This window comes from Taeniopygia guttata, chromosome 5, assembly GCF_048771995.1.
Source record: "Taeniopygia guttata chromosome 5, bTaeGut7.mat, whole genome shotgun sequence".
Lineage (NCBI taxonomy): Eukaryota > Metazoa > Chordata > Aves > Passeriformes > Estrildidae > Taeniopygia > Taeniopygia guttata.
Window position 1 is genome coordinate 47,594,756 of NC_133030.1, and position 21,792 is coordinate 47,616,547.

At 38.8% G+C, this 21,792-nt stretch overlaps 1 protein-coding gene across 3 annotated transcripts in view; it reads left to right on the plus strand.

Annotated features, from left to right (window-relative positions):
- TTC8 (tetratricopeptide repeat domain 8) overlaps positions 1-10,373 on the plus strand; it is a 37,421-nt gene extending 27,048 nt beyond the window's left edge. For 2 of the 3 annotated variants that reach the window (XM_030274828.4, XM_030274829.4), the window contains 6 exons: positions 917-1,027; positions 3,608-3,747; positions 4,978-5,152; positions 6,181-6,303; positions 8,103-8,186; positions 9,816-10,373. In XM_030274828.4, coding sequence (XP_030130688.4) covers positions 917-1,027; positions 3,608-3,747; positions 4,978-5,152; positions 6,181-6,303; positions 8,103-8,186; positions 9,816-9,932 — 750 coding nt within the window. In that variant the 3' untranslated portion in view covers positions 9,933-10,373. The remainder of the gene's footprint in view (positions 1-916; positions 1,028-3,607; positions 3,748-4,977; positions 5,153-6,180; positions 6,304-8,102; positions 8,187-9,815) is intronic. The other variant, XM_030274830.4, reaches the window with a different exon arrangement.
- The last annotated feature ends 11,419 nt before the right edge of the window (positions 10,374-21,792 follow it).

The following is a 21,792-nucleotide window of genomic DNA, read 5'->3' on the forward strand; positions in this document are numbered from 1 at the left end:
ATGCATCTTGGGTGTCAGCCTCTAGATAAAGCAATAGAGCAGATTTAAGTCATTAATGCTCAGACAACATACTTCATAAACAAAGATAAAAATATAAAAAGGGGGCAGATCTAGGGGAGTTTCACACTGTCCGTTTTTTAAATTGGATGCATCATTCATGGTTACTGATTTAATTAATGCAGTTCTAATCTACTAAGTACCATGCCCTCCAAAACCCTAACTCTTTTATAGATTTTCACAAGAAGACATTAGTCTTTTAGTTTAATACAGAAAATGTGAGCGACACTGGGAGAAAGAGTGTAAAAAATGTCTGTATTTTTACATTTTGCCAATGACCAACTTGGAATGACAATTCCTTTCTTGGAAGACACCACATTGCACATTTTCATAATCAAAACAGAAGCCAAACTCATGGAGGCAAAACTGCCCTCTTTCCATAGGATTTTATTGTTTGTGACAGGGGAGGTTGGTTGAGCAGTAAGGAAATTTGAAAGTGTCATTGGTCTGTGCAGTGCAGTCTTTTGATATTACAGCACTATCAACCTGAAGATCCAGTTCTTTCAAGCCCAAACACAAGTTTTTGAAAATACATTGAACAGGGAAATATTCAAGGTGATACCTTCACCTCAGTGTCAAACTATATTATATATGATAGTAACTAACATGAAGCTAGTAATATTCAAATTAATAATGTATAGGTGGTATGAGGTAAATTTAATTATCTTAAATAGCCTATTTTATCTTCATTACACAGATTTCTTCACTCCATTATTTTCCCAGTATTATTCATCATCTCAGCTAATGGTTTCCTGAACAAATTGAGTTGTCATCCCTTTTATTTATGTCCCTTGTTAAACAGCAGAACACGTATAAAAGTCAGACATTCGACATCTATATACACTTTTTATTTGCTTAGGTGTATTTGCGCTTGGATCAGCCTGTAACAGCTTTGAACCTTTTCAAGCAAGGGTTAGAGCGATTTCCTGGAGAAGTGACTCTTCTTTGTGGAATTGCCAGAATCTACGAGGTATGCACCCACTATGCAATCCTTATAGGGGCCAAATGTAGCTGCTTGAGCAAGAAAAAGGAGTCAATAGTTGAATATAACTGTAAGGTCATCAAAAACCAACTGTGCTGATTTTCAGTGTCACTACTGCAAAACAGGTAACTTTCCACACAGGTAACAAGGTAATGTCAGGGGAGCCCTGCAGGCTTATTTGTTTCAATGATTAATCACACTACTGAGATCCCATTTGCCCTTGGCATGCAGAAGCAAGTCCATGTTAAGTCAAGTTGCCCAGATGTTCTCCTTGCTAGTTTATATGTATTTCATCATATTAAAACTGCTCTAGTCACCAACCAGCAAAATTAAACAGCAACATAGTTTGTCTGTGTTGTTTTTATTAGCACTATGTGTTGCCATTAGTCTCTTTAACGCTCTGGGAACAGTTAGAATGTGAATGTTTCTTAGTTAGGAAGTAAATGTTGTATTAAGTAGGATTAGTTATAAAGTAGTTTCACTTTAGCATGGTAATCATGTATTTTATATTTTAAAATTGTGTATTTTCATGTCAAACAGTGGATTTCAAATTGTTTTTGCACTGAAAGGTGGTAAAGTGCTATTCCAGATCAAATGTTAAAAACAAAGTAATTCTTTTTTTTTTGTGTGTGTGTATCTATATTCATGCTTGGCATTCTATCCTGTTCTCATCATTCTCATCTAACCCCTGAGCCTTAATCCATTTTCATATTAAATCCTTTTTGTCCTTCAGCAAGAAAAAACCAGCTGCATAATTTCTGGAGGCTTTTCTTTCTGAATTGTTGAGTAGTTTTTAATATAGATGTTATTTTACAGAACCATACATAACATTGCATAACCCTTTAAGAAATTATTAAAGAGCAGCATATATTTGATAGGATCTAGTTTTGCACTGACACTTGAGTGAAGGATTATAGGTTCATTAGCAAAGATTTGCACTGCAGCATAGGGCTGCTCTCATTATATAGACTCAGAAGTGGAATATATGTATCAGACATCTTAATCAGAGCTTTTCTTCTCAGTCACTGACTTTTGACAGTACGAAGAGTTGTAGAGCATTTTTGGTTTAAAAAACAATGCATAATTTTTAAAGAGACTGCTTTATTACTATTTCCTTGAATCACAATAAATCCTTTTTTTTTGTAGCTAAATACACTACTGAGGTTATATAAAGGCTTATTCTTCAGTTACATTGGGAGCACATTGTATCTACAGCACACAGGTAGAAATTATTCCTGTATAAACATAGAAGCAAGTTTGAACTTTTGATTTTTTTTTTTCTTGTATAGGGTAAGATTCTCAGGGCCTTGCACCCCTCAGAAACAGTGCACTAGCATTTATAGCAGTGAGTTTACCCTAATTCATCTTCCATGCAGCACACTTCGAAGCATGTATTTATATACAATTCAGTAGCCTTAACTGTCATATCCTAGGTAGTACAAGTTTCTATAAATTCACGATTCCTGTTTTTAAAGGCACATAATAGATTTTCATATGCAATTATAGTCTCATTTGCGTCCAGAGCGATTAATGACTTGATTTTAAAAACACTGAAAATAGTTGAGCCATTGTCTGGAGAAGTCAGTCTGTTCTGTGTTACTGTGCTAGAGACTGCACAGTTCTGGGTATCACAAGACTTTGTGCAGGAAGCAGCAGATGTCTCTTGCATGTGATGCTGCTCCAGCATGGGTCCCCCAGGTCACAAGGGTCACAGGTCCTGTCAGTGAACCTCATCCAGTGTGGGCTCTTGTCCTCATGGGGCCACAGCTCCTGCCAGGAGTCTGCTCCAGCATGGGTTTGCCACAGGGTCACAGCCCAGAGCAGGGTCACCTGCTCCGGCATGGAGCTTCTCCACAGGCTCCAGGTGGATCTCTGCTCCCCTGCTGACCTCCATAGGATTCAGGGGCACAGCTGCCTCACCATGGTCTTCACCACGGGCTGCAGGGGAATCTTGGCTCCAGTGCCTGGAGCACCTCCTGCCCCTCCTTCTGCACTGACCTTGGTGTCTGCAGAGTTGTTCCTTTCACATATTCTCACTCCTCTCTTCCTGGTCACAATTACATCTGTGCAATAACTTCTTTTAACCTTTTAAACATATTATATGTTACCACAGAGATTTAACTACATTCTCTGATGAGCTCAGCCTTGAGGCCAGTGGTGGGTCCATTATAGAGCTGGCTGGCATTGGCTTTGGTGGATGTGGAGTAAGCTCTAGAAGTTTCTCACAGAAACCACCTCTGTAGTCCCCCTTCAACTTCCAAACTCAATACAACAGGCTCTCTTTTTCTGAAAAATAAAAACCAAATATATTTCTTTTTGTAGCTGTGGCATAGAGTTAATTTCAGGTAAAGATATAACTCATGGATATGTGTGTTTCTTGTGAAGATGCTATACAGTGGTGTTGAATGGTACAATCAGAGTACTTTAAGAGCATGTAAAATTAATCTCAGTTAGGTACTCTACAGGGCATAGATAAAGCACTCAGTAGATTAACATTTTAATGAGTTCCACATTAAAAATAGGTGATAAACAGTAGAAGTAATTGGATTTTTTTGTCCAATTGTATAGGAAATGAACAATATCTCCTCGGCTGCAGAGTACTATAAAGATGTCTTGAAACAAGACAATACTCATGTGGAAGCCATTGCATGCATTGGCAGTAACCATTTCTATTCAGACCAACCTGAGATAGCTCTGCGGTTTTACAGGTATCTGTGCTTATGGAGAGGGAGGGAGGGGGAACAGAATATGTGAGAAGATAATATAAAGAATTGATCTTTGTAATGCAGGAAAAAAATGAATTAGGAGATTGGCATAGGAATATGAATGAGCATTTGGATAAATATTGCCATAAAATCAGTGTAACAACTTCTGTATCTTTTTATACAGTGATAAGTACATCACTACAAACTTGTAATCATTAGATGAGGAGTATATAGAAGTATCAACACAGATTGTCATTCAACCAATACACAAGGAAAGTTCTTTCACAGAATGAGGCAGTTTGCAAACAGTGGATCTTACCCTCAACTTCGATTGCATACAGAAGGCACGAGGACTTCCTCTCTAGCCCTTACTCCACCAGGGACCAGGTGTTGTGACCACAAAGTCCCTGACTTGGAATGTGGGCTGGGCTTCCTGTGTGTTTTACTGAAAGCAGTGAGAAGATAGTGTTAAACACCGCTGCTTGATTTTTATTTCAATACAGTCAGAGTGCAAAGGAGCCTGACATTCCCTCGCTAAGAGCAGATTAAGTCAACAAGAGAACTATCATCACATTTCTGTTGAACTTGAGCTCTTTTATGCTTTAGGTTCAGAAACTCACATTCATGCTGCAGACAGCAGCCCTCTTTTTCCCTAGCCCTGATAGCATTTTTGTTTATTCCTATAAATATGAATAAACTGAATTTTTATAATACATCTCCATTTTAAAAGGCACATTGAACAATATCAATATGAATCAAAATCTGAGTTATGTTTGATGTGTAAGATTAATATGGATTCATATCTAAATATACTGTTACTGCAGTACTATTACTGAGCAGTACTAGAGTATGGGAATCAGGCAAAAAATTGAAGTCTTAAGAGTTATATAAAGTAACTGCAGCAAACTACAGCTTGATTATGTCAAGGGATTGGAAACAGAGAAAGTCTGCTACATCTCTGTCTTACAGTAAAGTCAGATCATGTGACTCAGTCAAGAAGACAGAAGTTACTAATTTACACAGACTTTTGCACAGCTGTGATTCTAAAAAAAAATACCTTGCACTGTTCTTCATTAAACTAACAAGTGAAATACTGTTAGAACCAAAACACTTGATTTTTATACTCTCTCAGAATAGGGAGAAAGAAGAAGAGAACTTTTTCTTTTACAGTAGAACTCCTACTTGAAATAAATTTTTAAAAATAAATAAAACAAATGTTTTCTTTCAACCTAGACGGCTCCTGCAGATGGGTGTTTATAACTGCCAGCTCTTTAACAATCTGGGCCTCTGTTGCTTCTATGCCCAGCAATATGATATGACCCTATCTTCGTTTGAACGGGCACTGTTTTTGGCTGAAAATGAGGAGGAGACAGCAGATGTGTGGTACAACTTGGGACACGTGGCTGTGGTATGAAAAATATTAACCATCTTTTTGAATAAGTCAAATTTATAAAAAATGTAAAAAAATAACTAGGAAGGTGTAATTTCCCTTCTTAAAAATACGAACCCTGATAGCGTACAGGATAAAGTCCAGTACAGATGGAATGTCTATTTGCACTTCAGTGTGGAAGAAGCAGCAAGAGAAAAAACTCTTTACAGAATGTGGCTTTCTCCTGCTAAAAGATGCTCACTCCCCACTGTCTTTAACCTTCCCATCTTTCTAAAAAAATTGCGACATATACCAGCCCTTGAAGTCTTACAGTTTTGCCCATTTTTTCAGATGCTCTTCAAGAAGTTGTGTTGGATTTCTCTTTAGCTACATGCCCAGAATAAGTTTGCTGAATAAAGTTTTTGACATGAGTTTTCTAACATGAGTTGTCTTCAATTGCTGATAATGATTTAAGACCACAACTGTTTGTCTTGTACTGCAGCTAGGATAAACACAGTAATTTATACTGCCTTAAAGATTGAAATTTGAACTGAGGTGCTTGTACTTTTCAGTATTTGTCACTTTTGATGTTTGATGTTTTGATGTCACTTTTAACCTGATGCTGTGTCAGTGTCAGTCTTAACACTACAGTAGTAGTAGTCAGCTGCTCCATATGAGAAGTGAATCCTCCTTAATTTAAATATGTGTAGAGACAGAGAAGCAAGATGACTTCCTCTCTGGAGACATCTCAGTTTTCCTTACCCTGCTCAGACAGTAGCAAATAGCATAATCTTTAGATATCACTTTAATCATCCAAAAGTTAAATTAGATGAAGTGAATATCACTTGAAGCATGGAAGTTTGTGCTGGAGAGAAACTATTCTATCTATAGAAAGAATAAGGAAAAAATGAGAGGATCTGGGAAGCACATATGTTTCTGATCAGCATGTTTTTATTGTAATTTGCATTCCATTGTAGTACTTATGGGTGAAAAGATACTCCAAAAACCAGAACAGATGCATGTTGTTTCCAGTCTTTTCACAAATGAAAACACAGTGTTTCTTTTAGGGCATAGGAGACCTGAATCTGGCTTACCAGTGTTTCAAGCTGACATTAGTCAACAATAATGACTATGCAGAAGCTTACAACAACTTGGCTGTGCTGGAAATGCAAAAAGGTCACATTGAACAGGTCAGTGCTGAATCTCAGCCTAAGGGGAATCCTTCATTTAGGCATTTTGTATTTAACAAGCATGTCATCTCTCTGAGGTGGAGGCATCATATGAATGTCTAACTTACTGTTACAGGCAGAAAATATGGATGACTATTATACATGTTTCAGTGTAAGCTTTGTATTGTCATGCCATCTCCCAATAAACTGCTTAGTCTTTGGCATATCCAAATGAGTCATCAAAGACAAGCAAGGTTTCCAATAACTTCAGTTGTTGAGATTTTTTTTTTAGTTGATAACCAACGCAAACCCCATGACTTTGAAATCCGCTTAAAAGACAACTTTGACTGTATATTCAGTTTATAAATGTAGATAACATACTTTTTTTGGGTGGCAGAAAAGAGCAATCAGATTATCTCTTGAAAACTGGGGCTTTTTTAGCAAGCCAATTGCATTAGAATTTTCTCAGAAAGCAACAGGGTCTTGATAAATTTTGCATCAATAAGCTTGGTGCTTTGTCTTACCTAATGTGAGTATACTAAGTGTATTGTGCCTGGATGTATAACTGACATGCATGGTGGAATAAATGTAGCCATTTTTATACACATGCAGGGAAAATGAATATTTGTTTTTTGAGCAGTTTTGGACAGAACTACTGTGGGCTTGTTGTAAACCTCATGAGAGTGAGCTAATTTGATGGATTCATATATACATCATAGAGATAAAACAAATTATAAATACTTTTTTTTAAGAGCAGATTCTCTTAGACAGAAGGTAACTTTATTCAGATAACCTAGCAATTACCATGGAAACACTGAAATGAACCTAGGACTGGATGTTTCCAGTGACAGATAAACTTTGAGTTTAGTTTCAGTTTCATAATCAGTAAATTTTTAAGCATTTCCCTAGCGGAGCATACCCTCAATTGTGGAAGTTGTGATTGCTCATAACTAGCACTGCAGAGCCTTTCCCTTAGACTAGCTTCCTGTCTACTTTAGTTTTTAGCTTAAAATTTTCAGTTTTCTTCTTGTATCACATGTATAATTAAAAATTGGGATAATTTTGGCAATAAAAATATGCACAGAAGAATAAAAACAGGGATGATATTTTACTTATCTTGGATTTTATTTCACAATGTTCTTTCATAAGTACTGTTGCATGTACTCAGATTTTTCAAATGTAGGAAGTATTAGTAAGTTCCTAGCTCAGTCTAGCCACAGTTTATAGTTACTTTTGTTTTTAAACGTTTTGGAATTTTCCCCATTAAGTTCTGCATTGTTTTTAGTAAAATCTTTCACAAGTAGACCTTAATTCTGCATTGGATTTACAGCATGAAGCTATACACTCTGATACTTAGTTTGTTTTACCTTTTTATGCCTTTATTTTGCTAGTGAGAAAAACACCCCTAATTTTATTTAAATGTCTGAATGTGAAAGCTATAATTTACAGGTAAAATTTGTGGTTTCAGGAATGCCTAAGACAGAGCTGTCAGAAACAACAGATAAATACAGTGGGGTGTTTTTTAGATACTTTGGGTTTTATTTAATTTACTTGATTGTCCTCAGGGTTTAAAATTGAATTGCTTAATTTAGTATGTCCCAATAATTTTATTCCTGACTCAACCAAAATCTTTATTCATTTCAATGTTATTTGACTCTCTTATGCCTACACTATTGATTTAACCTTTTTGAAAATGGCTTTCTTAGTAACGTCTTAGTAAACATAGGATGATTTCTTTTAAGGATTATGAATATTGCACTAGATTCTTGTTACTCTCCCTCCCAGATGTCACTATATTATTTTTTCATCTCTCTGTATAGGCAAGAGCTTTGCTGCAGACTGCTGCATCTTTAGCACCTCACATGTATGAGCCCCATTTCAATGTTGCCATACTCTCAGAGAAGGTAATGCATTATTTTGTTCTTGTAGTCTAAAATTTGAGCCTTTGTGATCCAGGTGGGTTTTTATTGTTATTACTAAGAATTTGAGATAGATAAGTCAAAAGAATATGGAGTGCATTAAACTCAAGGAAAATGCTAAATTACGTTTTCATTTTAATACCTAGAAGTGTGTCAAAGTAGCCGCTCCAGTGTTCACTTTTGAGAAAAAAATGAGGCCAACTGGCTATGAAGTAACTTTATAATTGTCCAAATGCCTGGAAGATGAACAATTCCATCTACAGTCTTTACAGTCATAAGCTTTTTCAGAATGTGAAATGTAATAATATAATATGATTTACTAGTAATAATAGAAAGAATACCCTTTACTGATAGTATCTTGCTGATCTCAAAAGGAAAATCTGTTACTCAGCTTTACAGCCTCTGATTTTTTTGTGTTAATCTATTTTATCCAGAGTGCCTAAGACACTGTATTAACAGTGTCCAGCATTCCTGTTAATAAGAGAAACTTGTACAAATTTTTTCTTGTTTCTTCACAAGAAAAAAACTGCTCCTTTGCTTGTGCCTACACCTTCATGATTCTGTTATGATTCTGTGTTGTGTGGGCAGCTCCACTCCTACAGATGCTGAAGTACACATATTAAGAAGAGAATAAACCATTAATTTGTAAGTGTATCCTCTCCATTGTGAAACACAAGAGGGTGTTGAATAATTGCTTTTGTTACTTACTCTCTGGGGAGTAAATCCTGGTGTGCAAATGTCTTGTTACGTAGATTTTGCACAGGGCTGTCTTATGGGAGCAGACAGCCAGCTACATCAGCCAGGTATTGGTGCAGTGGGGTAATGCAGTCCTTAAATTCAGTGTAAGGCCATGGTTTGCAAAACATGACTTTTCTGGTTGGGACCTTGGCTTTTTCTCCTTCAGAGAATTCTTGGCACACTGAAGCTCTGTGTTGTGATGCACAGGCAAAAAAGGCCTCCTGACTGTCCATAGCTCCTGCTTTTCCATTCAGGAGTAATCACTTTTACTAGATGTGCTCCCAAATATTTGAGTTCTTTTTTGCTGAACCAACTTTCTGAGATGCTTTCCTTTTAATCCTTCCAAAAAATGATGGCTATTTAGGAAAGAAATTGAAGTTCTTTAATTAGGGAACAGTTTCTTCTAAAAGCAACAGAGGAGCACCATTAGTTCTCCAACACTGTTGTGCATCTCTGTGAGGAAGCAGGAAGTCACAGCTAGTTTTTTTTGCACAGTCCTGATGAGTTGTGTTTTGCTTGTTTATACAATAGCACTTCTTTGGAGTTTAAAAGCAAAACTTCTTTTTTTTTATTCCTTCATACTTCAAGCACTGGGCATGGTGCGTACCTTGACCATTCTCCAAGAAGTTGGGTGAAATGGAGTATGTTAAGTTGATGTCTTAAAGCATCCATTAAAATGACATTTCCGTCTTTCTCATCCCTTGATGTGTGACATAGTCGTGCCTCCAAATGTCTTTACACTGACTGTTCACTCTCTGGACCAGCAGTGCTTAAAATTTGCGAGCGTCAGGAACGTACTGCACAGAATATAAAGAATACATGATGCAAACACTGCAGTGCTTGGATTTTCAAAATTAGTTTGTGTGTTTTTTACAGGTAGGAGATCTTCAGAGAAGTTACACGGCGGCTCAGAAGTCTGAAGAAGCATTTCCAGGCCATGTTGATACACAGCAGCTCATCAAACAGTTAAAGGAACACTTTGCTATGCTCTGATGAGCAAATTTTTTATTACATAAGAACCTAGCCTGAGCAAATGTCCCATACACATGTTGAGAACACCAGCTCAAAGTAGATGAACTATACTTTATGCATTCCTGTGGCAAAGCTTGTGTTACTTTGAGTAGCAACAAAAATTGAGTTTCAATTTCTTACAATGTTAAAAGAAAACACTTATTCAAATGCAGCTAGAAAACTTTGCAGCTATGTACACAAGAGATTACAGAAAATAATTTTTTGTGACTTTTATGCAGAAAAAAATTGGTTTTAAACATTCCTGTGTGACAATCTGTGAATAAACTGAGTAAAAATACTTCCTAACTTTGTTACTGAATGTTAGGTTTTAAAATGAAAATACTTAAAAAGAATTTTAAATACATATGTAAAGCAGAATATTCCTTGTACTGTATGAGATAAATAAATTCCATTTATATGGTCTCATTTGTGTATGTAAGTTAAATTACATCCTTATTGCCATGAAAATCTGGGTTGATAGTCTTAACATTTTGAGAGACTCCACAGAACTGGTAGAAAATTGCATAAATGCCTATGTTCCTCTCTGCCCAAGAGGGAGTTTATTCTGGATCTCAGTGAGGGAGAAGGGCATTTAGAAGCTTGCAGAATTAAGAGCTAATAGTTGAGAACAAGGCATTGATGGGGTGATTACATGTGCTACCACATAGGCACTGTTCCTAAATAAATATTTGGATCAATCTAACTACAGGAATAGTACTACTAACAACTAATGAAGTAATACTTTGTGTTTTAGCTAAAAGGAATAAATTTGCATGAATTCCAAACCTGACCTTTTTAAAAGACCTTTAAGAAATGTGGGTTGTTAAGGCAATCTGAAACGGCACATCCTGAAACAGACCTTTGAAATCAATTCATGTTTTTCTAGTATATTAGGGGAATATCTTACCTTAAGGGGCAACCTTAAACATGCTTATGAATGTTATGTATTTTTTTTTTAGTATTTGTTATTTCTCCATCCTCATCTTCAATGGTTGTAGCTGGTGAAGGTGGATGCTAGGGAGCTTAAAGAATTGTGCCCACAGGTTCCCCCAGAGAGCATTCTATAGGTGAAAGAAACACTCAGTAATTGCTGTCACATGGTGTGAAGTGCAAAAACATTATTGGCTGAGTAGATAGAGCATCTTTTATGGAATTTTATTTTGTCCATTTTATATTATGGGAAATTCATACCAATCTATTTAAAAGGGAATCTTAGTTGCCAGCAATTCTCAATAGTTAAGATTTTACTTGCTGCCAAAATGCAAGAATTTAGAGGAAAGTTCCATCCTTTGATCTGTCGTATTTGTGTCTTTCCAGCTGTCATTACTAAACTTAGAGATGTACCAGAAAAGAAAATTGTCTTAGCAGTTTAAACACAACTGTTGGGAATTTTTGTATGTCATGTTATTAAAGTAATTTTCAAACTGCATAGTAAATAAGCATATTTCTATATGAACTGGAACAGAAATGAGTAATGCCACTCCAGTTTTTAATCCATTGTGGCTGCTTGTTAGTTCCTCATAGGTGCTTATAAGATGCCACTGAATATTTTCACTGCTCAGGTTAATGATCTGAGTAAGTCTCTTTCTTCTAGCAAACAGTGCCCCTTACAATATGGCTCCAACTTCATTATTCTTATTGGGGAATGTATGAAGATCAAAAGGGAAAAGGATTATGGATGTTAAAGAATCCTTCACACAATATGCTTGTGCCAGTTCAGTCAGGGTATGACTGAATAATTATCCAATTTTGTTATTGCTACTGCGGGTGGGTTTTTAATTTGATTGCTTCCTGTCTTTGTAGACTAGAGGGAGAGATTTTTGGGTCATTCAGTCTTATCTCTGGTATGACATGTCAAGCTTTTTAAGCCAGGAGTTTCTTCTAATTAACTTATTTTGTACTTGAGTAGCCATTACTTGCTGGAGCAGCATCAAGTTTTGTGAAAGATTTTGTATTTAGTAGCTTTCATTACCTACCACATGTTTATCTTCTTTCTGATGGATACTTTCAAGTTCATTCATGTCTTTCCAGGCTTAAAACACCCTCAGTCAGTGGGTACTCAGATTGGGCCACTGTACTGCTATCCCAAAATCACGGGGAACAGGAGAGCACATGGCAAGGGTAGAATGCAAAATGCCCCTTTCTCTGCAAATGAAAACAAAATTAAGTTTCTCTTTGTGCCTTAGAAGATGAATAAAGCAAAAACTAAGTTTTATATTACAGACTTGTATCTTCAGTCACTCTCCAGTAGCATTTGAATTCCTGTGCTGGTAAGGTGGTGTTACTTGTTTCCCTGAATAGCAGAGTTTTTAGAGTTAGTGAGTGCTCAGAAACTGTAAATACTCAGAAGCATCTGCAATCAGGTTAAATCTGGATGTCACAAAAGCAATTTTTGTTTCACATTATCAAGTACACATACCCTGAGTTACGCTGAGGAACTGAAGGGGCTGTACAAGTACTATACGTACTTTCATTCTGTTGATTACTTACAGCAATTTCTTAGTGCACAGCCTTCTCCTTGTGTTTAGTTTACTAAAAGGGCATAAACATTTTTTGAAAAAGGTTTTCTATTTAGATACTTAATCTGAATAAAATATGTAAAAAAATCAAGGCGATGAGTTCATTGTAAAAAATATTTCCCAACACATAGTGCATTTTGTTAATTGTGTATAAGACAGCCCATACAAATGTGGGGATTTCCTCCATTTCCTGCTTGCTTCTTGACAGGTATTTCCAGTTAAACCAATCATAGTGTGACAAAGATAAGTCTTGAAGCCATTAGAAACGAGACACAAGAAGAAACAGTGGGATGCAAACCTTGCTAAGCACTATGGAAAGGGCAAAGTCATTAAGAGCCAGGAAGCTTGGTTCCAGCAACTAGGCCACCCCAATAGTTTCATCTCATTTTCAGCTTATTCAGTTTACATAATCATAAATAATTGCCGAGATTCTACATTTTAGCTTTGGTATAATTTTATAATACTATCAGTTTCATATTTTTGTAAGTCTATATATTTTAATAATACCAAGCACCTTTAAAGGTATTACACATGTTAACTAATTATCCTTTCCAGCAATAAATTTTGATCATGGTAACCAAGGGTCATCCATCAGGAGACTGGACTAATGGTATCTGAGAAACCACCCAAAAGCCAATTTAAAAGCAGCCCTGGACTATTTTTATTCATGTGAATTGCCATAAACCAACAGTTCAGGCCCACAGTGTTGTAAAGTATATTGTCACTGACTCTCTTTTGAATTGGTAGAAGAAGACAGATGTACATATCTGTCCTAATTTTCAAGGATGTAATTGTTAGTTCTTCCAGAGATACTGATAGGGGAAGCCCAGTAGAAAAACTTTGAAAGCCCCTGACTTCTGCCTGCAATCCTGCAATGTCTGATGGATAGGCTTAACATGCTGTCTATAGGCATTAATTTATTAAGGTGCTCAGTGGTAGCTACTTAAATGAATGAAAGGCTTTAAATTCAATATAAATCCTGGGAAGGTAGGCTAATAAGCAGACAACTATATTTATCAAAAATCTTGTCAGTATTGATATGGCTGTCATTACTGCATATGTGGAAGACATCCACTAATAGCCTGTGTCTTTAAGTAAGGGAGTTACTGTAGACAGTGAAGGAAATAATTCTCCAACAGTAGCTTAGACCCCAGTCTAACAGGACACTTGGAAGGGTGGGTGGAATGGAGTTCCTGTTCTGCAGAGGTATATGTATATTAGCAAAAAACAATTAATATAATAGTAAATAAAATGCATCTACTTATAAATGACTGATATTCTTTACGCTTTTCAGCCACACCCTGACAGACTGCATAGTCTTTATTAGCCAATGTGTATGTATTTATCAAGCATGAACTTTTAAGCAATTACAAGTGAAGTTCACAAATTTCAAACCGCTGACATAATGTGGCAAGTCTCATACAGTCTACCAGAATACAACATCATCTCAAGGGAAAAAGAAATACTCAGCCATCTCAGAAAGTGACTCTAATTAAGCAGAAGCTTCAGATGCTCCAATGCCTTTAAAATGAAAAAGACACCACTACCAGAATAGACACCTTTTCAGTTAGATCAAAACTTAAAATTCCTGAAAAAAAAGCCTAAGTAATGACAGGTGATTCTGAAGGGAAAAGAGTTGTTTCTTGGGGTAGCCTATGGCTCATGTCACATCATCACCTGTAACTTCATATCATGTTATCTTGGTGAGCATTACTGTGCTGCAACATAAGCCAATGACACATTGTAAAGTAACAGAAGTTGTAAGCAAAACCCCTTCAGGCTAAATATCTGTCATTTCTGGGAAAACATGGTAATTCAGGCACAAGTCTCCTGAATGACAGAGTAAGAGGAAGCTGGAAAAGTGTTATTAGATTGGAAACAATGTTTTCATGTATTACTAAGAGGCATCTTTGGGTCTCTTGGAGTTTATCCCACAGCAACATAGCCAACTTTGTCAAGATTTGGTTCTATCATTTATAACAATGTGCAAACAGACAAACTTGCAGGTCTGTTCAAGCTCCTTGAGGAGAAACAGTCTTGTTATGTGGAATTCTAAATAAATTCTTCTTTCTCCTCTGGAAGTCCCACTTTAGTTCAAGTTCAGACCACCACAGCAGGTAGTTTGACAGGCTTCAAATAGTTTCTGGTGCGCCACAAATCTATTTGTCTTTAATGGATCCTCAGAGTGCCATGCTCCTGGGAGCAGTGACATCTTTGTCTTCGTGACCATGGATATTTAAATGTCAGTGCTAGACACGGTCATAACATTTTTCTGCCACTTCAGGAGTTCACATCACCAGATATGGTGAATATAACAAATCTGTTTTAACAGTAGCAAAGGAGCTAAATGAGAGGAAGATGAGGGCTTCTTTCATGCTTTTTTCTGTGTATATCCATAGCAGGTGTCAGTGGTGTGCTTCCCATTACTTGATTATACCTGTATAGTAGAACAATTTTCTTTCATCAATCCTGATTTCGCGAGTTTGTACTAATGTTTTCATATCTTAGATGATGAAACTGCTTCCAGCAGAGAAACCATAGATATAGTAGCCCTCATAGCTGCTGAGAAATACGAGCAGTCTCAGGCTGAGTGCATCTCACCAGGCAAGAATTCAACCACCCTGTGGTACTCCCAGCTGCAGTCAGATCTGCTCTCTCACATGGATAAGCTTCAAGGCAGATTTTGATTAAGCCTTAAGCAGCTAAAGGTACACATAATATAAACCTCAACAGACAGCCCAGGACCTTGTTTTAAGGCTTGTCTTACCCTTAAAATAAAGTGGTTAGGAGATGGGGGTGCCCCAATGCTTGGCATATCTCCCAAAGGCTTGGAGGCTGCCACTTCCCTTGGCTGGCACGCTGCTGCCACTGAGGAAAGGAGAGAGCTGTCCCCCTCTGCTCCCTCCCTCTGGAGTTACAGCCCAGCTGTGTGGCTGCATCAGGCTGACACATGATAGACAGATAGTGTAAGAAATTCCTTCACTTTCTGGAGCAATACTCACAAAATTTGAGTTTTCTTTAAAAGTGACCTGAAAATGGGAATCATTCTGGTCTCTGTGAAATCCATCCTTGAACCAGAAACTTGATCTGAGATGCTAAGTAACCTGGCAATTGCTAATAAATGATAAGTGAGGTTTCTCCTCTTTTCTCAGATTTTATGACCTAGTTTCATCTTTTCTCTCGGGATGTGTTCATCCTGCCTTGTTGCACTTGCACTATCTGTGACTTCATGTTCTGTTTTCAGGCAATTTGGTCAATATGACTCCAAAATATTCTCTTCCTCTTCTAGCTGCTGGATGTATAAGCCTGGCTTTTCCCAAAGAAATGTGCTCCTCAGACAGGCTTCATCTCTATCTGCTCGAGCTGTCACCATGCCAAGGCCAGCTTTTCAACACAACTACCAATAACTCTGGAAGTTGTTCAGATTTGTCATTTACTTGAAGAGAAATGAGAACAGTCCATTTTGCCTGGGCTTGTCATCTGAAGGCTTTGGGTTTGTCCTGTGGATACATTAGGAAAGTAAATTAAATTTCATTTAATTGATCTTGCTGACTAACAGGAATTTCATCATTTTTCAGCCTGATAACCTGTATTTAATCTGATGTCCTTTTCCTGTGTTCTGGAGGTTGAGAAGACCACACCTGTAGACATGAGCAGTATTTACTTTTATCTGTCTCAACTGCCTCCTGTTCTAACACACTGGAAGCTCCAGAACACTGAAAATATCTGCAAATTCTAAAATGTTTGGTGAAGATAGAGACTTCTTAAACTTCCCTGGGTTCACAGCAGCCCTGTCAAACCACCCCTGCTAAGCATGAGCCGTGCTATCTGGGCACCTTCCAGCCCCACCTCCTCCAGAGGACACGTTCACAGCAGAGCAGCAGCCCAGCCAGGCAGCCCCACAGCCCACACGAGCAGCAACACTGGGGTTCAATGTGTGGTTCAGATTTACAGCCATGTATTTTCCACAGGGCTTATTGGTGGGTATGACTTACACAGGGCTTCTTCCATGCCACTCCACTTTCTGTCTGACAGCTCTCATGCCTCCTTACACTGCGGCACACTGTCTCTGTGATTGTATCCTTTTTGTCACCCTCCTCCTTAGTGTTGGACAGTCCAAAAGGAACAGGAGCTAAAACACTGCTACAGGGTGGAGTTCAGTGCAATAGCCTTCAAACATGCCAACAGGACGTGAAATAGGGCTTTGGATGAGAGGAACGTTCATCCAAGCTGCCTGATGCTTCTCAAGAGGCAGCACAAATATTGCTGAGGGTCAGTGAGGATTCCTGAAGCTTGAAGAGCTGTTTGAGGCTTCCCTAACATTTGATAAAGAATATCGGGGAGCAGTCACATGTTGGGATCACAAAATTTGGTCTAGTCATTAGAACAGAGATCTAGAAAGGGGAGAACAGACATCTGAGGCCCAGTTAGTACTCCCAGCACATTGTGTTCTTCTATGTCTCCATTTCCATACATGTAAAATAAGGCCAATGGAATTGTTGCTGCTATTATAATTATTATAAATGAATGCATTTTCTGTCAGCTGACCCTATTTTTCAATGCTTCCACCCAGTGACCACTGATATTTTCCCATGAATAATCCTCCCTAAGCAATGGTGAGAGGCAGTTTGCAGGGGGTGACAGGACAGAATTCTTAAAGGATTTTGTCTTTGACTTCCCTCAGTAACACTCACAAGCACTGAGAATAAAATCTGTGCATGGAGCTGGAATGCTGCAGGCACACTGGGCTCTCAGAACTTCTTTTCCTCTTGGACAAAGGCAACATCTTCCCTCGCCTGCCGTCACCTCCCATTAATGTCAGGAAAGTTCACTTGCTGCAGCTTTTGGAAGTGCAAAGCTAATGTGCTCTTGAGGAGGGAAATGAGGCCATTTATTTGTCTAATAAGATAATGCTAACACTGCAAATAGCAAAGTTGGGGTTCAGAAAATAGCATTTATTTTTGAATCGTGCAGGAGGTCCTCTTCATTTTATTTATTCACAGGGCTTGAATCAACAGCTGCCCAGACAAAGATATTTAATGAGGGCAAACATAAAGGAGGTTGTTCACCCTGGGCTCCAGATACAAATAGAGAAGAAAGAAGAAAATGTCAAATCTGCATAAACCCTCTATGGCTCCCTGGTGGGTATAAAAATACGTCCTTTGAATACCATCTTATAATTCCAAAAACTTGAGGTAACCTTTTCTTATTTTCAGCAAATATTTCCCTTCTAATCTTAATGTCATGCTTCACTTGCTCAAACTACAATCAAATCTTGAACCCATATCTCATTCTGTTGTTCAGATCTTACGTCCATTCTATTTATTCAAAAAACATAAATGTTTCCTTGCCATATCTTTGTTACAAAATACAGAAAATAGAGTCTATTGTTGACTCTGAAAATATGTAGTGCAGGATGTCAAAGTAGTTGCTGGTGGAGTCAGAAAACTTCTAAGAAGTGATTATAAATTTCTGATAAAGTAAATAAGATTGTTGCTAGAAAATGAGAAACAAATATAGGAAAAGAGCATACTGCCCCAGAGGGAAAATGTGCTGCCTGGGTAACTTCTGCTTTCATAGGGATACAAGACTTTGTAAAGGAACAAAATAGTTTTGTGTCAAATAAATTATTCATATGGCCATTACTTGGCATAGACTTCTCTTCATTCTCTTCCACATACACACAGAGAAAAAAGCTGGCTGCTCACCAGATTATGGAGAATATCAGAATATTCATTAAATCTTCAGAGAACTTGGGCTGGAGCTCAGAGAGATAAAGAGAGTGTATCACCTCTGGAAGAAAAGGAAGGTAACCTGAGGGGGACTACAAGGTTATTGTGAAGTTATTGGGGAGAAAATTAGAAGGGCCAAAGCCAAAATGGAACTTCATTTGGCTACTTCTGTTAAAGACAAGAAGAGAAAGTTCCTCCAAATACATCAGCAGCAAAAAAAATGGCCAAGGTGCTTCTCTATTCTTTGCTGGATGCAGGGGTAGCATAGTGTCAGGAGATGAGGAAAATACTGAGGTACTTAATGCCTTCTTGCCTCAGTCATCCATACAAACCCAGTTGTCCCCAAGTTAGCCATGGGGAGCTGGGGGAAGCTCCCATAATACAGGAGGAAATGGCTGGTGACCTACTATGCTAATTAGACACTCACAAGTCTATGGGCCCAGACAGGATGCAACCTAGAGGAATGAGGGAGCTGGCAAAAAAGCTTGCCAAGCCACTTTCAGCCATTTACCAGCAGTGCTGGCAAAAAAAGGAAAACAACTGTGAGAAGCCCCAGCTGACTGGAAGTTGGCAAATGTGATGCCCATCTATAAGAAGGGTGGGAGGAGGATCTGGGGAACTACAGGCCTGTCAGCCTGACCTCAGTGCCAGGGAAGGTTATGGAGCAGATCATCTTGAGTGCCATCACAAAGCAGGACAATCAATGGATCAGGTCCAGCCAGTATGGATTTATAAAAGACATGACCTGCTTGACCAAACTAATCTCCTGTGATAAGGTGACCCACTCAGTTGATGAGGGAAAGGCTGTGGACATTTCAGTAAAGAGTGTCCTTTGACACTCTTTCCTCAGAAGATCTAGTGCACCCTCAGTCAATTGCAGATGATACCAATGTGGGCAGGAGTGTTCATCTGCTGGAGGGTAGGAAGGCTCAGCAGAGGAATTTATAGAGGCTGGATTGATGGGGTGAGGATAACTGGTGGGATTCAATAAGGCAAAGTGCCAGGCTCTGCACTTGGGACACAACAACCCCATGCAGCACTACAGACTGGGGGAAGAGTGGCTTGAAAGCTGCTCAGCAAGAGGGGCCTTGGGGTTTCTGGTTAAGAGCAGCTGAACATAAGCCAGTGTGTGCCCAGGTGGCCAAGAAGACCAGTGACATCCTGACCTGTATCAGCAATAGTGTGGCCAGCAGGGCAGTGATTGTCCTTCTGTATTTGGCACTAGGGGGTCTGAGTGAGGGCTGCTGTGCTCAGTTCTGGGCCCTGCACAACAAGACAATGAGGTGCTGGAGAGCATGCCCAGAGAAGGGCACTGGAGCTGGTGAAGGGTCTAGAAAATATTTAATGAGGAGTGGCTCAATTCCTTACGGGGGTATTTAGTCTGGAGAAAAGGAGGCTCAAGGGAGACCTTATTGCTCTCTATAACTATCTGAAAGAAGGTTGTAGTGAGTTGGGGGATAGTCTCTTCTGTCATGTTTCAAGTGAAATAACAAGAGGAAATGGCCTTAAGTTACACCAGGGGAGGTTCAGATTAGATATTTTTAAAAATTGTCACTGAAAGTGGTTAAGCATTGGAATATATTGCCCAGGAAGGTGGTGAGGTCATCATCTCTGGAAGTGTTCAAGAGGCCTTTGGGTGTGGCATTTAGGTATGTGGTCTAGGAGTGATTATGGTGGTGCTGGTTTGATGGTTGGACTCAATGATCTTTAACATATCTTCCAATTTTGATGATTCTATTACTCATCTAATCCATTTTATGGGCAGGTTTTGCAGCACACATAACCCTCAAGTCAATAGAAAGCTGCAGTACAAGAGCTGACAACAATTTCCTGTGAAAAGGATGGTGGTTTGAGGAAGGGAACTGTTTATTTAGTACAGCTATAACTTTTGGTCAGAAAACCCCTTGTGAGAACTGGAGTTTCATCCATCAGCAGCTGGAGCCCTGACAGACTTTCTACTGCTATATGAATAGCAAATCACCTGTTGTCACCATCTGGATCTCAGTTCATGGAGGAAGCATGCTGGCCCCAGGAGAAGGTGGGCATTCATCATGACCATCCTCTCCCTGACACTCACAGACTGATGCTGGAGACAACTTCCATGCATCTCCTGCTGAAGACAGTCAGAACAAACCTCTGGAACAGCTTAAATAGCAGCAACATGAGAGGGAAGCAACATAATTTGACAGGGAGATTTAAAATAGAAGAGGTTCTTCCTACCTGCCTCTTTATCAGGAAAGCCCACTACTTTCTGGGGAAGTGTTTTAAATGAAGAAATTCATTGCTTCTTTGAAACATGATCTGATAATAAACACAATTTTGGGAGAAGGAAGAAAGGCTCCCAGCTAAAGTGCAGAACCAAAAATAGCATTCTCTGTCTTCAGGATCTCACTGCTGCTCCCTGTGCGATGCAGTGAGCAGATGCAGAATGCACCAACCACAGAGTACCTTCCTCTGGGCTAGGGCAGTGATATAAGGAAAGGCTGAGATGTGTTTTTTCCCAGAAGGATTGCCACTGCCCAATAAGGAACACGGTCATAGGATACCACGGGTACAGCGCAACTTCATTCAACTGCCCATGAGAAATAAAATAAGGCTGAAAGCCGGGAAAAGGAAATATCTGCTATTTTCAAACCCAAGCAGCTCAGGGGAAAGGAGGGCAAGTCACGTTCTCCTACATTCACGGGGCTCAGATTATCTTCTCATTAGGCTTCCCAAAATACTGCTTCCCACAGCACTCTGCAATGCAGTCTACAAAAGTGGAAGTAATCTGGGCTGCACAGTTGACTTCAGCTCTGCTAGAACACTTGTTATGTCATAAGGCTCATGTTATTGTCAGTGCGCCAGTAAATGTCATTGCTTTTTCTGGGAATATACCATGTCAGAAAATCATTTGGGGTAGGATTTTAATTTTCCATTGGATTCAGCAGCAGCAGTTGGATGCTTTCCTCAACACGTGTTAGCAGATCAGACAAGTCCATCCTTCTGCTTCCCATCAGCACATGGCATAACAGCTTCCAGCCTCAGCAGTTGCAGCTCCCCCATCCATGAGTTAAATCAGCATTTGTGTCACAGCATTTTTTTGCCCCTGCTGTGCAGTACTGTCATTCTTCCGGTTTCAACAACAGTGACAGGAATCCTCAGCATCCTGTCACAACATTGCACTGTAATATGTCTTTTTGGCAGCTCCAAGTTTCAGGATGATGAGTTCAACAGCCCAGTCCCATGGAATTAGAGGTGCTGAGTCAGTACCCCACTGAGCAAATCTGAAAACACCACTGGACCAGACTCCAACCAACTCCAGGACACACAGACACATAGTCCCAGCTCCAGAAGGTAAAACTTGGAATACCAACCCAGCCTGCCTGCCTCACCTGCTGGAATGTCCACTGGGGAAAATTCCCTGGTATTACATAATTTTTAAACTCATCGCATTTCAAAGTCTCAGCTCTTTGCTCATAAAACCAACATGGCATAGTTCCTTCACCTACATGGCGTTGTGAAATGAATAATAAATGGATTTGAGTTAATTATCTGAGAGGAGCTATAGAAGTGTGACTTATTTTTAATAATGCATAAGTAATAATTTAT